The sequence below is a fragment of the Cucurbita pepo genome, chromosome 8 (assembly GCF_057944985.1).
Source record: "Cucurbita pepo subsp. pepo isolate OVF chromosome 8, ASM5794498v1, whole genome shotgun sequence".
In the NCBI taxonomy this organism is placed as follows: domain Eukaryota; kingdom Viridiplantae; phylum Streptophyta; class Magnoliopsida; order Cucurbitales; family Cucurbitaceae; genus Cucurbita; species Cucurbita pepo.
The window spans coordinates 5,203,935-5,220,576 of record NC_141805.1 but is presented as its reverse complement, the minus strand read 5'-3'; the positions used below and the strand labels follow the sequence as shown (position 1 = coordinate 5,220,576).

The 16,642-nt window shown below is 35.1% G+C and overlaps 1 protein-coding gene and 3 pseudogenes across 1 annotated transcript; 3 read left to right on the top strand and 1 right to left on the bottom strand.

The window, feature by feature from the left end:
- The first annotated feature begins 640 nt into the window (after positions 1–640).
- LOC111784015 (putative disease resistance protein RGA3) lies at positions 641–3,742 on the top strand (annotated as a pseudogene).
- A 2,989-nt stretch (positions 3,743–6,731) lies between these two features.
- On the top strand, positions 6,732–7,818 carry LOC147791405 (putative disease resistance protein RGA3; annotated as a pseudogene).
- Positions 7,819–8,636: 818 nt separating this feature from the next.
- On the top strand, positions 8,637–11,882 carry LOC111796912 (putative disease resistance protein RGA3; annotated as a pseudogene).
- A 1,116-nt stretch (positions 11,883–12,998) lies between these two features.
- LOC111784613 (elongation factor 1-gamma) lies at positions 12,999–15,875 on the bottom strand. Its single transcript, XM_023665264.2, has 7 exons — positions 15,587–15,875; positions 15,223–15,372; positions 15,081–15,141; positions 14,947–14,999; positions 14,637–14,738; positions 13,919–14,411; positions 12,999–13,507 (listed from the first exon to the last, which is right to left on the bottom strand). Exons 1-7 carry the CDS (start codon positions 15,593–15,595, stop codon positions 13,128–13,130), a joined length of 1,248 nt encoding a protein of 415 aa, XP_023521032.2. The 5' UTR covers positions 15,596–15,875; the 3' UTR covers positions 12,999–13,127.
- Positions 15,876–16,642: the final 767 nt, after the last annotated feature.

Genomic DNA, 16,642 nt, shown 5'->3' with positions numbered 1-16,642 from the left:
GCTCACATGCCAGAAAAGGAAAGAGGATATATAGAAAGAAAACGACGGAATGCGAACGGTCTACCTCGCTGGATATAAACGTCAGTGGGACGAAAACCCCCTTTCCTCAGATGTATAAAGGTAATGCAACGCTATGAAAGAGAGGACTAACGAGCCATGAAACACCTTGATGCACACGAGCGATTACCACCAAAATAGTGTCATAGCTTTGTTGACCAAGAGGATGAATTGGTTGCTTAAGCAACCCTCTGTGTGTAGGTTTGAACCTTAGTAGGTATAGAGGGAGATGTCGGGTTTCAAAATAAAAAAGAATGGATTACCACTACCAAATAATCAAAATTATTTTTAAAATTAAATAATTATTAAAGACTTTAGGACATAAATATCAAAAGGACTCCTCTTCTTTATCACACTCTAAAGGCTCGATGCCATCATTATCTCGAAGTACTATTGTAGTGTGTCATCCCCCTTTAAATATGTGGTTGCAAATTGAAAACTTTTTTATTTTTTTTTATTGGAGTAAATCAATGCCACTCGACTTTGAAGGAGAAGATGATGAAAGTTTGGGAACACAATATATGGTGAGTTACCCACCCAACAATCCTTTTAAAAGTCTCCGTCATCCTCGATCGCATTCACAATGACATTATACCATAAAAAATTCGAGGAGGAACTCTCAAAGTTGAAGGACTCTTTACTCATGGCGCAAGCCATCCTAAGGGATGTTGATAGAATGAAGCCAGATCTTGACTCCCTGAAGCTATGGGTGAATAACCTTGAAGATATCGTCTTCGAAGCTGATATTTTACTCGATGAGCTTACTTATGAAGACGTTCGACGCAAAGTGGAAATCGAGAAAGATAGGATGGTATGTAATTTCTTTTCATTCTCTAAAAATTCCTTTACTTTTCGTCTCAAAATGGCAAATAAAACCACAAGTGTTGCTAAAAAGTTGGATGAGCTAGTTTCTACAAAAAGTCATCTGGGATGTGTTGCTACAACATCCAATGAAGCAGAGATTGATCTAAACCAAGTTCGAGAGACGGACTCATTTCCGGATGAAATTGAAGTTATTGGGAGGAAAACTGAAGTATCAAATATAGTAGATAAGCTACTTGCCCTTAAGAGTCGAGAAACTCTAGTTGTTTTACCCATTGTTGGTACAGGTGGATTAGGAAAATCAACTCTTGTGAAGGAGGTTTTCCATCATGATATGATAAGGAAGTGTTTCGATACATTTATATGGGTATGTGTATCTGATCCTTTTAAAATCAACAAAATTTTAAGAGCAATCATGGGATCATTGAATCCTACATTTGGTGGCTCTGATGAAAGGGAAGTTATTCTTCGAGAGCTCCAAAATTTGTTGAGCGTCAAAAAGTATTTTCTTGTGCTTGATGACGTTTGGAATGAGGAACACATTCTATGGAATGAGTTGAGGGCTTGTTTGCTAAAGATCAATCAAAATGTTGGAAGTGCTATAGTTGTGACTACGAGGAGTGATAAAGTTGCAGAAATTATGGAGACAAATTACAGACATCATTTGAGGCAGTTACCAGATGACCATTGTTGGTCTTTATTTGAAAAATGTGCATTTGAAAGTGATTTACCAATAATTCCTGATATCATTCGAGGACAGCTTGTTAAAAAATTTGGTGGTATACCATTGGTTGTGAAAGTGTTGGGAGGAATGGTGAAATCATGCAAGAACGATGATGAATTGCAATCGACTTTGAAAAATCTTGTGAGAATTGAATTACCAAAGGAAGATCTTATTTTATCCACAATCAAATTAAGTGTGGATCGTCTACCATCTTCCTCATTGAAACAATGTTTTGCCTACTGTTCAAATTTTCCACCAAACTATTGCTTCTACAAGGAAGCACTTGTTCAGATGTGGGTAGCACAGGGGTTTATTCAACTACCCAATGGAAGCAATGTAACGGTGGAGGATATTGGAGCGAGGTATTTCGATATTTTATTGTCTCGCTCTTTGTTTCAAGATGTTGTCAAAGACAAAAGAGGAAAAATTAAATATTGTAAGATGCATGATCATATATATGAGGTTGCATGTGCTATTTCAAATGATCAAAGTTTGAGAGGGGACCTTGTAACGGATGAAGAATCTCAAGGTGGTGTTCTTTCGATCCGTAAAAGAAGAAGAACAGTTTATTATTGTGAAAATTTATCCTTTGATAATCAAGATATGATCACCAACTTTATCTACTTGCGCGTCTTAATTATTCATTATGGGTTCATAACTGAACTGCCAGATACCATCACTAAATTGAAGCATTTGAGATATCTTGACATTTCGAAGCTTTACCATTTGCGGACTTTGAAGCTTGGAAGGGATGTAAAGCTTCCTACGAAGTTGAGAAAGTTGGTCAATTTAAGGCATTTAGAATTTAATCTTTTTCATTCACATCAAAGTAAGCAAATGCCTAAACATTTAAGTCGAATGACTCAACTTCAAACGCTTTCTGGTTTTCTAGTTGGGTGTGATGACGGATGTAAGATTGAGGAGCTTGGACATTTAAAAGACCTTAAAGGTAAATTTAGTCTTTTACATCTCGAGCAAGTCAAAAGTAAAACGGAGGCCATGGCTGCAAATTTAGTAGATAAGGAAAAAATTTCCGATCTATATTTTGAATGGAGTTTTGAAAGAGAAGACTGTGGTGAGAATGATTTGAATGTGTTGGAAGGGCTTCAACCACACAAAAGCCTTCAAGCATTGAGGATTCATAATTTTGGAGGTGAACTTCTACCCAATGGTATTTTTGTTGAAAACTTGGTTGAGCTAACTCTATACCGCTGCAAAAGATGTGAAACTTTACCAATGATTGGACAGTTGCCTAAACTTGAGGTTCTTGAAATTCGTGAGCTAAGTGGTATAAAAAGTATTGGAGACGAATTTTATGGGAATTATCGCGAAAGTAGAACTTTATTTCCTAAATTGAAGACATTTGAAATTTTGCACATGGAGAGTTTAGAGGAGTGCGAAGAAGTTGCTACTATTTCGAGTTGTATAACTTTTCCTCATCTCGAAAGTTTGGCGATTCGTTTTTGTCTAAAACTAACGAATATTCCAGACATTTTTGCAACTTATGGTCAAAGGTTGGAAGTTGACACTATTAATGCCAAGTTCTTTTCAAGCTTTCAAAGTCCTCCAAAGCTCCGATCTCTACACATTCATAATTGTACAAGTTTGATAAAGCTACCAAATTGGTTAGAATTCTATAGCTCACTCGAAGATTTGTGGATAGGCGACTTTTTTGATGATATTTCTCCTCCAAATTTGCAAAATATGCAAAACTTGTCTTCATTAGGAATAAAAAACTTCCCTAATTTACCAGTGGGGCTTGGTGGTATTCATAACTTGAAAACATTGGTAATTAAAGGGCCAATGTTGGGTTATGATTGGAGTCGATTCATACCCTTCAATTTGCTTGAAGTTCTTGAGTTGCATGAAACAGGAACTAATAGTTTAACACAACTTCCTCAACAACTTGAGCTTCTCACTGGTTTAAGATCGTTGCATATTGAGAATTTTAATGACATTGAATCTTTGCCGGAATGGTTAGGAAACATTACATCTTTGGAGACATTAGAATTATGTTGGTGCAGAAATTTGAAAAACTTGCCCTCGAGAAAAGCCATGTAAAATCTGACTAAATTGAATCGTTTAAGAGCGTATGAATGTTCCTTGCTTGAAGTTGGTGAAGGAACCCAAGTACTCTAAAAGAACTATTTAAAGTTTGTTTGTGTTTTTTATTTTTTATTTTTTTATTTTTAATGTTTTTATTAGCCTAAGTAAAGTTATAGTTATATTTCTTGTATTTGAACCACCTTATTAATTTTGTTATTAATAATAATACTAATATTGTTATTATTATTGAAATTCATTCCCGCTTCAATTGGAGCACCTCTTTAAGATTATTGCATGTTGAGTGTTTTAACGACGTTGAATCTTCGCTAGAATGTTTGAGAAAGGTTACATATTTGGAGACATTGGTGATAAATGCATAAATTTGAAAAGCTTTTCATAAAAGAAGCCATGTCAAATATAACCCGATTAAAAAATGAGGGTATGAAGATAAAAGTGATCCTTAGCACACATCTATAACAACTCATACTCAAGATTCCGACTAAAATTTGGAATGGTTTGAATTTTTGGTTTGGTCGCTTAAAAGCAATCGTGAGTTGCTTCAATCTCCATTATGCAATTCTTCATTTATTCTTCGATCTATATCTGTCGCTATGATTTGGAGTTCCTAACGGTCTTTGTTTAAAATATATTCACATTTCATATCAATATTAAAACTATATTTTTTTACTAAATATCTACCGTATATTTCCTACCAAAATATGTAATATATATTTCTACTGAATCTTTATTATAAATAAGCATCATGCTCTTTATCCCAACTTTCATGGTTGCTTGATTCTTAAGACAACAAAGGGGTTAGATACAACAAATGGGCCTAACAGGGAGATTCAAGAAGGATGTGTCAAAGTTGGAGGAGTCTTTACGCAGGGCACAGGACACCTGAGTGATGTTGACAAATCTAAGGTAGACTATCAATCCCGGAGGCCATGGGTAGAGAAGCTTGAAGGTATCGTCTTCAAAGCCGAAGTTTTACTTGATGAGATCTCTTATGAAGATGTTCGACGTAAGGTAGAAACTACAAAAGATCTGATGGTATGTAGTTTCGTTTCATTCTCCAAGAATTCCCTTCTTTTTCGTCTCCAAATGACAAATAAAATCACCGTTGCTAAAAAGTTAGATGTTAGATAAAGGTTATGTTAGATAGAAGCATGGTGTTTCTTTATTTACCTTTTACAAGTTTTTAGGTTAGAATAGTTAGATAAGTGTTTAGTTGACTAGTGCCATTTTTAGGGTAGAATAGTTATTTAAATAATGAATCTAATCATAAACTAATTACCACTTTTTTCATGAAGATCAAGGTCAAATCACAAGTTTCCTTATCTCTTATTTTTACTCTTTCTGAGGAACAAATTTCCTTAGGTGTTCCGTCAACTTTTTCCTTAGGGGAGCCAAGTTTATCAAAGCTAAGTTGATTAGCTCAATTGGTTAGCAAAACTACACACATTCAATACTATAGTTGTGACTACAAAGAGGGTTAAAGTTGCAGGTCATGATCATTGTTGGTCTTTATTTGCATATTTTATCCGTTGGTAACCAACGTAATGATGGAGGATATTGGAGCGACGTATTTTGATATTTTGTTGTCTTGCTCATTGTTTCAAGATGTTGTCAAGGATGCGAGAGGAAAATTTGAACATTGTGAATGATCAAAATTTGAGTTTAGATGAATTATCTCAAGGTGAGAAAGATCTTTTGATTATTAAAGAAAAAAGAACACTCTATTGTATTACAAATGTAGTCTTTGATATTCACGATAAGGTCACCAACTCCATCTACTTGCGCGTTCTAATTTAGAATTATTTTTCATAAGTAAATTGCTAGATTGGATCATTAAAGTGAAGCATTGGAGAGATCTAGACATTACACAGTCTTCCATAGATGTGTTCCCAGACTCTATTGTTTTACTTTACAATATACAAACCTTGAAGCTTCGAGAGAATACTACAGAGCTTCCCACACAGTTGAGAAAGTTGGTCAATATAAGACATTTAGAATTTAATTGGGATTTTTTCTATTGAACTAAGCAAATGCCTAAGAAATTGAGTCGATTGACTCAACTTAAAACGCTTTCTTATTTTGTAGTTGGGTTTGATGAAGGATGTAAGATTGAGGAGCTTGGACCTTTAAAATACCTTAAAGGTAAATTGAGCATTTTTTATTTTGAACGAGTCAAAAGTAAAAAGGAGGCCATGGCTCCAAGGGAGAAGAAAATTATTTATGATCTATGTTTTAAATGGAGTTCTAGCAAAAAAAAAAAAAAAAAAAAAAAAAAAAAAAAAAGACTTTGATGACAATGATTTGAATGTGTTGGAATGGCTTCAACTAAACAGAAACCTTCAAGCCTGGAGTATTTTTAACTTCTTTCCAGTGGTATTTTCGTTGAAAACTTGGTTGAACTACATCGTTTCTATTGCAACAGATGTGAAACGATAGTTGTCACTGTCTTCTCTTTTTTTTTTTTTTTTTTTTTTTTTTTTTTTGAATTTGGAATTGTTTTTTTAAAATATAATAATGTTTGATTTTAAATTGCATAGAGTTTTATAGTATTTTTTTAAGATGTACTCGTGACAATTATATTTTATTAATTATTTTTTAATAAATATCAGTTTGTGAGTCTTTAAAAATTTATAAGTATTGAAACTTATCAATTACTTAAAAATATTTTTTGGAAAATAAGAAAATGAAAAATCTACCAAGAAACAAACTTATATTAAAAAGAAATCAAATTAACGTTAGGTTTGTAGTCTTGCATTGATAGTAAAGGGTGTTAGATAAGGTTTTTGTATGCTTTTATTCTTTCTGGTGCACACAAATTATCTTAATTGCGTGGCGCAAGCCATGCTAAGGGATGTTGACACACAATGAGACAAACCTTTACTCCCTGAAGCTATGGGTGAAGAACTTTGAAGATATTGTCTTTGAAGCCAATATTTTACTTGATGAGTTCGCTTATGAAGACATTCGATGCAAAGTGGGAATCGAGTGGGAATCGAGAAAGATTGGAAGGTACTTAATTTCTTTTCATTCTCCAAAAAAAAACTCACTTGCTTTTCTTCTCAAAATGGAAAATAAAATCACAACCATTGCTAAAAAGCTGGATGAGCTAGTTTCTACAAAAGGTCCTCCGGGATGTGTTGCTACAACATCCAATGAAACTGAAACTAATCTTAACCAAGTTCGAGAGACGGACTCCTTTCCGGATGAAATTCGTGTTATTGAAAGGGAAACTCAAGTATCAAATACAGTAGATAAGCTACTAGCCCTTAATAATCAAAAACTCTAGCTGTTTTACTCATTGTTGGTACAGGTGAATTAGGAAAAACAACTCTGATGAAGGAGGTTTTCCATCATGATATGATAAGGAAGAATTTTGATACAACCATATGGGTATGTGTGTCTGATCCTTTTAAAATCAACAAAATTTTAAGAGCAATCGTGGGATCCTTGAATCCTACCTTTTGTGGCTCGATGAAATGGAAGTCATTCTTCAAGAGCTCACAAAATTGTTGAGTGACAAAAATTATTTTCTTGTGCTTGATGATGTTTGATATCAAAAACCTGATCGATGGAATGAGTTGAGGGCTTGTTTGCTATAGATCAATCAAAATAAGGGAAATGCTATAGATGTGACTACCAAGAGTGATAAAATTGAAATTATGAAGACAAATTAAAGACGATAATTCCTGATGTTATTCGAGGACAATTTGTTAAAAAATTTGGTGGCATACCATTGGCATACCATTGGGTGTGAAAGTGTTGGAGTGAAATTTGGGGAATTGCAATTAACTTTGGAAAATCTAGAGAGAATGACATTACCAAAGGAAGATCTTATTTTATCCATAATCAAGTAAAGTGCGGACCATCTACCATCTTCCTCAATGAAACAATGATCTGCCTGCGGTTCAAATTTTCCACCGGACTTTCTCTTCTACAAGAAAGAACTTGTTCAAATGTGGATAGCACAAGGGTTTATTCAACCATCCAATGGAAGCAATGTAATGATGGAGGATATTGGAGCGAGATATTTCGATATTTTGTTATATCGCTCCTTGTTTCAAGATGTTTTAAAGGATGAGAGACCAAAAATTATATATGGTAAGATGCATGATCTTCTCTATGAGGTCGCATGTGGTATTTCAAATGATTAAAATTTGAGAGAGAACCTTGAAACAAATGGAAAATTTCATGATGATGAAGTTCTTTCGATCCGTTAAAGAAGAAGAATTTATTATTGTGAAAATTTATCCTTTGATAATCCAGATATGATCACCAACTTCATCTACTTGCGCGTTTTAATTATTAAGAATGAGTAAAAATTGGTAGTTAAAGGGCCAATGCAAGTTTATGAGTGGAGTCAATTCATACCCTTCAATTTGCGAGAAGTTCTTGAGTTTCATGAAACAAAAACTAATAGTTTGACACAACTTCCTCGACAACTTGAGTTCTTCACTGCTTTAATATCGTTGAGTTTGAGAATTTTAATGGCGTTGAATCTTTACCAAAATGGTTGGGAAACGTTACATCTTTGGAGACATTATAATTATGTTGCTGCACAAATTTGTAATACTTATCCTCAAAAGAAGCAATGTCAAATCTAACTAGATTGAACCGTTTGATAATGTATGAATGTTCCCAACTTGAAATTGATAAAAGTGGCGTTGGACGTGAAAAAGTTTTTCATGTACCCGATATAATATCCGTGTATGCTTTTATGTTTGTTTCTTTTGTTTGTATTTTTTTTTTTTTGTTTTAATGTTTTCATAAGGATGTGAAATTTAAAAATAGAAAGCATTTCTGATGTTTCAATATTGAATTATTGTGTATGGTTGGTTGGAGTCCGCATTGTTAAATGTGGTCAATAAGCTTAAGATAATAAAAGGGTGTTACATGGGGTTTGTGTATGCTTCATTCTGGTGCACACAATAGGTCACGAAGCGTTGACCTTTGAGAACCCAAGAACAGAAACATGGCGGAATTCCTGTGGACCTTTGCTGTACAGGAGGTGTTGAAGAAGACGATCAAGCTGGCGATAGAGCAGATTGGTATGGCATGGGGATTCAAGAATGAACTTTCAAAGCTTAAGGACTCTTTACTCATGGCGCAACCCATTCTAAGGGATGTTGATAGAATTAAGGCAGATCTTGAATCCCTGAAGCTGCGGGTGACCAAGCTTGAGGATATCGTTTTTGAAGCCGATGTTTTACTTGATGTGCTCGCTTATGAAGATGTCCGACGCAAGGTGGAATCTGGAAAAGGTACGATGGTAAGTAATTTCGTTTCATTCTCCAAAAATCCCCTTGCTTTTCGTCTCAAAATGGCAAATAAAATCACAATCGTTGCTAAAAAGTTGGATGAGCTAATTTCTACAAAAACTCCTTCGGGATTTGTTTCTCCAACATTCAATGAAGCAGAAATTAATCTTAACCAAGTTCGAGAGACAGACTCATTTCCCGATGAAATTGGAGTTATTGGGAGAGAAACTGAAGTATCAAATATAGAAGATAAGCTACTTGCCCTTAAGAGTCGAGAAACTCTAGTTGTTTTACCCATTGTTGGTACGGGTGGATTAGGAAAAACAACTCTAGTGAAGGAAGTTTTCCATCATGATATGATAAGGAAGAATTTCGATACATTTATATGGGTGTGTGTGTCTAATCCTTTTAAAATCAATAAAATTTTAAGAGCAATCGTCGGATCCTTGAATTCTTCATTTGGTGGCTCAGAAGAAAGGGAAGTCATTCTTCGAGAGCTCCAAAATCTATTGAGTGTCAAAAAGTATTTTCTCGTGCTTGATGATGTTTGGAATGAGGAACCCATTCTATGGAATGAGTTGAGGGCTTGTCTGCTAAAGATCAATCAAAATGTTGGAAGCGCTATAGTTGTGACTACGAGGAATGATAAAGTTGCAGAAATTATGGAAACAAATTACCGACATAATTTGAGGCAATTATCAGATGATCATTGTTGGTTTTTATTTGAAAAATGTGTATTTGGAAGTGATTTAGCAATAATTTCTGATGTCATTCGAGGACAACTTGTTAAAAAATTTGGTGGCATACCATTGGTGGTGAAAGTGTTGGGAGGAATGGTGAAATCATGCAAGAACGATGAGGAATTGCAATCGACTTTGGAGAATCTTGTGAGAATTGAATTACCAAAGAATGATCTTACTTTATCCACGATCAAATTAAGCGTGGACCGTCTACCATCTTCCTCATTGAAACAATGTTTTGCCTACTGTTCAAATTTTCCACCAGACTTTCTCTTCTATAAGAAAGAACTTGTTCGAATGTGGATAGCACAAGGCTTTATTCACCTACCCAATGGAAGCAATGTAACGATGGAGGATATTGGAGCGAGCTATTTCGATATTTTGTTGTCTCGCTCCTTGTTTCAAGATGTCGCCAAGGATGAGAGAGGAAAAATTATATATTGTAAGATGCATGATCATATACATGAGGTCGCATGTGTTATTTCAAATGATCAAAATTTGAGAGGGGACCTTGAAACAGATGGAAAATCTCAAGGTGATGAAGTTCATTCGATCCGACAAAGAAGAATGACAGTTTATTGTTGTAAAAATATACACTCCGGAAATCAAGATATGATCATCAACTTCATCTACTTGCGCATTTTAATTATTGATGATGGGTTCATAACTGAATTGCCAAATACAATCGTTAAATTGAAGCATTTGAGGTATCTTGACATTTCAAAGTCTCGAATAAGTAAGCTCCCAAAATCTATTGTTTTGCTTTACAATTTGCAGACTTTGAAGCTTGGATGGGATGTAAAGCTTCCTACAGAATTGAGAAAGTTGGTCAACTTAAGGCATTTAGAATTTGATTTGTATTATTCAAATCGAACTAAGCAAATGCCTAAACATTTAAGTCGAATGACTCAACTTCAAACGCTTTCTGGTTTTATAGTTGGGTATGATAATGGATGTAAGATTGAGGAGCTTGGACCTTTAAAAGGCCTTAAAGGTAAATTATGGTTTTTATATCTCGAGCGAGTCAAAAATAAACATGAGGCCATGGCTGCAAATTTAGCAGAGAAGGAAAGTATTTCTGATCTATATTTTAAATGGAGTCTTGAAAGAGAAGACTGCGATGACGATGATTTGAACGTGTTGGAAGGTCTTCAACCACACAAAAACCTTCAAGCATTGAGGATCCACGGCTTTGGAGGTAAACTTCTACCCAATGGTATTTTTGTTGAAAATTTGGTTGAGCTACGTCTCTTTGGTTGCAAAAGATGTGAAACTTTACCAATGCTGGGACAGTTGGCCAAACTTGAGTTTCTTGAAATTTGTGAGCTAAGTGGTTTAAAAAGTATTGGAGACGAGTTTTATGGGAATTATCGTGATAGCAGAACTTTATTCCCTAAATTGAAAAGACTTGATATTTTGCAAATGGATAATTTAGAGCAGCGGAAAGAAATTGCTGTTGTATCAAATTGTACAACTTTTCCTCATCTGGAAAGCTTAATCATTGAATCTTGTTTGAAACTAATGCACATTCCAAACATTTTTTCAACTCATAGCGAGAGGTTGGAAGCTGACACTATTAATGCAAGGTTATTTTCAAGCATTCAAAATCCTCCAAAACTTCGATCTCTACACATTTATAATTGTAAAAGTTTGATAAAGCTACCAAATTGATTAGAAGTTTGTAGCTCACTTGAAAATTTGTTGATATGCAACTTTGGTGATGATATTTCCTCTCCAAATTTGCAAAATATCCAAAGCTTGTCATCATTAAGAATCTCAAACATTCATAGCTTGCCAAAGGGGCTTGGTGGTATTCATAACTTGAAATTTTTGGCAATTAAAGGGCCAATGGAGGGTTATGATTGGAGTCAATTCGTACCCTTCAATTCACTTGAAGTTCTTGAGTTGCATGAAACAGGAACTAGTAGTTTAACACAACTTCCTCAACAACTTGAGTTCTTCACTGCTTTAAGATCGTTGAGTATTGAGAGTTTTAATGGCATTGAATGTTTGCCAGAATGGTTGGGAAATGTTACATCTTTGGAGACATTGGAATTACGTCGGTGCAGAAATTTGAAAAACTTACCCTCAAAAATAGCCATGTTAAATCTAAGCCGATTGAATGATTTGAGAGTGTACGGATGTTGTCAGCTTGAAGTTGGTGAAGGTGGTGTTGAACATGAAAAAGTTTCCCAGGTACCCAATGTCGATGTATTCTAACACAACTACTTTATGTGTTTCTTTTCTTCGTACTTTTTTTTTTAAAATATTTTTATTAGCATAAGTAAAATTATAATTATATTACTTTGTACTTTAACAATTGTATTAATTTTTTACTTTATTAATTACTTCGGCTTTCGCAATTGAACCATTGTAGAGATATGTGTAGCGGTTAAGAAAGAAGAAAACACAGAGAAAAGGCGAAAATAATAACAATAATAATAATTTTTCTTTTTAGAATTTTTTAGTCATTTTTTTATTAAACTTATCAATATATTATTTAAATTTCAAGAAACATGCAAGTCCTGAGCTTGTTCTAATAATTTTACTGGGAATAGGAAGAATAGGACTTCTGTTTCTTAATTTTTCTAATAATCTCTTTTCTGATGGTACCCAATTTCTTTTCATTTTCTAAAAATCTCTTTGCTTTGCTTTTTATCCAAATAAAATCACATTGCTAAAAAAATTGGATGAGCTAGTTTCTACAAAAAGTCTTCGGGATGTGTTGCTGATGTGTGTGTTCTTAAGAGTCCCGAAACTCTAGTTGTTTTACCCATTGTTGGTATAGGTGGATTAGGAAAAACAACTCTAGTGAAGGAGATTTTTCATCATGTAATGATAAGGAAAAATTTCACTCATCCTTTTAAAATCAACAAAATTTTAAGAGTAATTGGGGATAGTCATTCTATAATCAACAAAATTTTAAGAGTAATTGGGGATAGTCATTCTATAATCAACAAAATTTTAAGAGTAATTGGGGATAGTCATTCTATAGAGCTCAAACAATTGTTGAGTGACAAAAATTATGAGAAACTGATGTATGGAATGAGTTGAGGGCTTGTTTTCTAAAAATCAATCAAAATGTCGGTAAGTGCTATAGTTGTGAATGTCGGTAAGTGCTATAGTTGTGAATACCAAGAGCGATAAAGTTGCAGAAATTATGGAGACAAACTACGGACCTGAAAAAAGCTTTACTATTAGTTATGAAAGTGTATATGAAAGTGTTGGGAGGAACGGTGAAATCAACAATGATGAGGAATTGCAATGGAGTTTTAGCAAGAATTGAATTACCAAAGAGGGGAGGAGGGAGGGTTTGCAGCAAGTGGCGATGAGACGTGGAGAAAGGATATAGCAATTAATTAGAAACCTAATCGGTTAAATTCTGTTCAGGTTGCAACTTGAGCTTTTATTTTCTTATGACCCAAAAAGGAGATGAGAATTGCAAAGCACAACATTTTACCTCACTCACTTGAAGCATTTGGCATCCAACAAAGCCTCTCCTTCAAAAGGCTCCTTATCTTCAATCATCTGGTTGACTCGTTCCTTCTGCGCCTCATCTGATATCTCAACCTTTCTCCATTCATAAAGCTCCATGTCGTAGCACTCATCCACCACAAATTGTGGGATCTCTTGTCCACGGAAAAGCCACAGCCCCTTCACTTTAAATGGAGCCTCCGATCCAATCACTAACATCTTCCCAAAAGCATACTTCCGAGCAAGATCCATTCGCTGGAGAAATCCGCCAACCTTGTTCAATGTTACGAACGAAACAGTATTCTCGTCGTTGTACTTATAATCACAGAACCAAAGAGAATACCCCTCTGGATCATACATCTCCCAAAATCCTGCAACAAATTTAAAACAATGTTTATACATACGTGGTAGTTAAACTAAATGCAAACCACGGAAAATAATATCTTCATCAAGAACATCAGTAGAGTGGTAATGCATTTTTTGTTGTGCATTTTTGTTGGGTACATTATCAAGTTTGTTTGAAGAAATAAAAACATGTGCTTGTAACTGTAGGTAAGAATGCACTCAAATATCATAACTAAAAGGATTACTTAGTCCTAAAGAAAAGAAAAAGGGACATTTTCCGTAAAAGAAGCACTTTCTTTAATGCCATTTGAACCATTACTCAACAAATAACAAGGTTCCCCTCTTGTCTGCCTGCTCAAATCGAACAAAGATGCAATCCTTTTCAAAAGTAATTCATGGATTCGATGGAAATAAGAGCACCCGAAAAGGTTTTGTACCTTTAATTGCGATCTCCCGGAAGTTGGTTTTGGTATTTGAGTATAACCGCTTCCACTCATCCAGAATCATCTTACTGGGAGGAAGCAAATCAAGAGGATTCTTGGGTTTTGGCTTTGGTGTTTCATCGTCTCCCTCGCCAACGACAGCCTTGGGCTTCTCTTTTGCAGCTTCCTTTTTGGGTTCTTTCTTTACCTCATCTTTGGGGGTTTGCTTAGTAGATTGAATAGGTAGAACTGACTCTGCCTGCTTGACCTCACCCAGAATTCTTTTGATGTTTGGTTGATTGACCAAGGTCCAGAAGTATCTCTCAACGTGTGGGAAGTCTGAGGTAAAGCTCTTAGTCATGAGCTTAGTAAAACCCATAAACAGGTTACAAGTCATGATGATGTCAGCCAATGTTACAGAATGACCAACTAGGTAAGTGTTTGAAGCAAGGTATGTATTCAAAGCTCCCAAAGCCCTCTTCAATGCAGCAATTGCAGCTTCCTCGACCTTAGTTTAGGGGGGAAAAAAACATGTAGTTAGGTCAAATAAGATGAGCAATAATCAAGAGATAACTAAATTACTGTAAAAACTATGAATATGCAGTTTTTTGCAACCATAGAAGCTAGAACTTGACCACCAAATAATCCAAAAGGAAGAATTATATTCATCGAAACAAGCTGAAAAGAAATCCGATAAATTAGGAGACTTCCAATTGGCCACAAAATTACTTACAGGAGGAAGATAAGGAGCTCTCCCCATTCTAGGCCTATACCAAGTCACCATATTTGAATCTATCTCCAATGATGCAAAATCAATCCATTGTTCAATATGCCCCTGAAATATGGTTAAAAAAGATGACATGATAGTTAAGGGGTCGTAAAATGAAGAACGTTTACAAGGCAAAGAATACACTTTGGTCCATAATGCTCAGGTATTTTTTCAATTTGGTTCTTATTGTTTAAATAGCTTCAGTTTACCCTCTTACGTTTTAACATTTTTCAATTATATTCTAACCACTAAAGGAATGCATAATCCAACTTACATACTCAATAACAGATGAACCACACAGAGTAGTATCAGCCTTCAAGCGTGCAACTGCACCATCAAATACACAAACAAGTTTAAATACAATCACTTAACCAACCTTAGGTTTAGCAAATGGTTCACATCATTTACCATAGCGAGCTATCGCATTACTCTCAAATATGGGGCCATCGGGCGTTTCCAAAACAGGCACCTAAAAACGTGAGAGAAATTTTTTCATATAATGTTAAATTTTTCTATAATTCATATGTCAGCCAACAACATAGAAACCAACCTTCCCAAGAGGGTTCATCTTGACAAACTCCGGAGTTTTGTTTGAAACGCCCATCTCAAAGTCCGGGACCAATTTCACTTCGACTCCATTGTACTGTGCAACAATGAGAGCCTTGAAACCATTTTTATTCGTCTTTCCGGCGTGCAAGACCTGCAATGAAACCCGAATCACACATACTTGAAAACTTTAATTCTTCTTTTGACTGCAATTCATTGACATTTATCCTTAAAAGAGAACTAATACACACACAGCCAATTTCTCAAAACTCTTAACACAACTCATCGGCCGAACAGGGTTCAAATGTAGAAAGTTTTTTTTTTTTTTTTTTTTTCTTTAAATGCTGATACAAGTATCGATCACATACCAGTGCCATTGATTGCTAAACAGAGAAATGCTCCACGTTCTTGCTTCGGATCTGACGATAGAAGTGAACAGAATCAAGTGTGCAATCAACAGTAAATGAAAATTATAAGAAGTTTCAATAATGGCAAAGAAGAAACAAAAAAGTTGTTCATGAATAAACAGAAGACGCAAAAATTGAGGATGATTAGGTTTGAAGATTGAATTGGAGAATTAGAAAGATGCGAGGAGGAGCGTAATTGCAGAAGCAAGAGAGGCAGTAGGAAGCGAAGGAAGTTGGGAAATAAAGTAGGGCTTTGCAGTTCGGTACTAAGTACCCAAAATCGAGCATAAAATTTTACCAAAATAGGCACACTATCAAAAATGTTAATCCAAAATCACAAAACAAAATTTTTACTCCCCACGGTAACATTTCATAGTAACATTCTAACCGCGGAAATACTCCATTTAATTTTCATAAAATATCACCTTTTACCTTCATCAACTTGCGTGTTTTACTAATACCTTTAAAATAACACAACAACATTTAATTTAAAAATATTTTATTCTAACCCAAATCTAAAAAATAAATGTGACTACTCTATGCATATGTCATGGCCTCAAGTTATGGTGTCAACGTCAGCTGTACAGGAATGTCTTGCCTTAACCTGAAATAGAAGTATCACGTGACTTGAGTATTTAAAAAAATATTCAGTAAGTGACCCCACTATTGGGGGTTAAATACAAAAACATGTTAATGCAACGACGGAACCTATCATATCAGTTTATTTTCCTACCGCACTATCCTAACGGGAAGCTTGGATGTGTATCATATACTTTACACACAGCTCACACATGCGAGTATGGACTCACTAGTCAGTTCGCACACCGCTGGACCCCTTTCCTTGTTGGGCAAGCATGCTCTGGTAGCGCTTTGTGTCAGACACCCGTTAGAATTAGCTACCATCAGGGCAGTATTATGTAAAACATAATGATAGTTCTCCTACCTATTAGTGTATGCATATGTACCATCGTGATGGAATAGGGGTATCCCCTAATGCATGAGCACACATAATACATG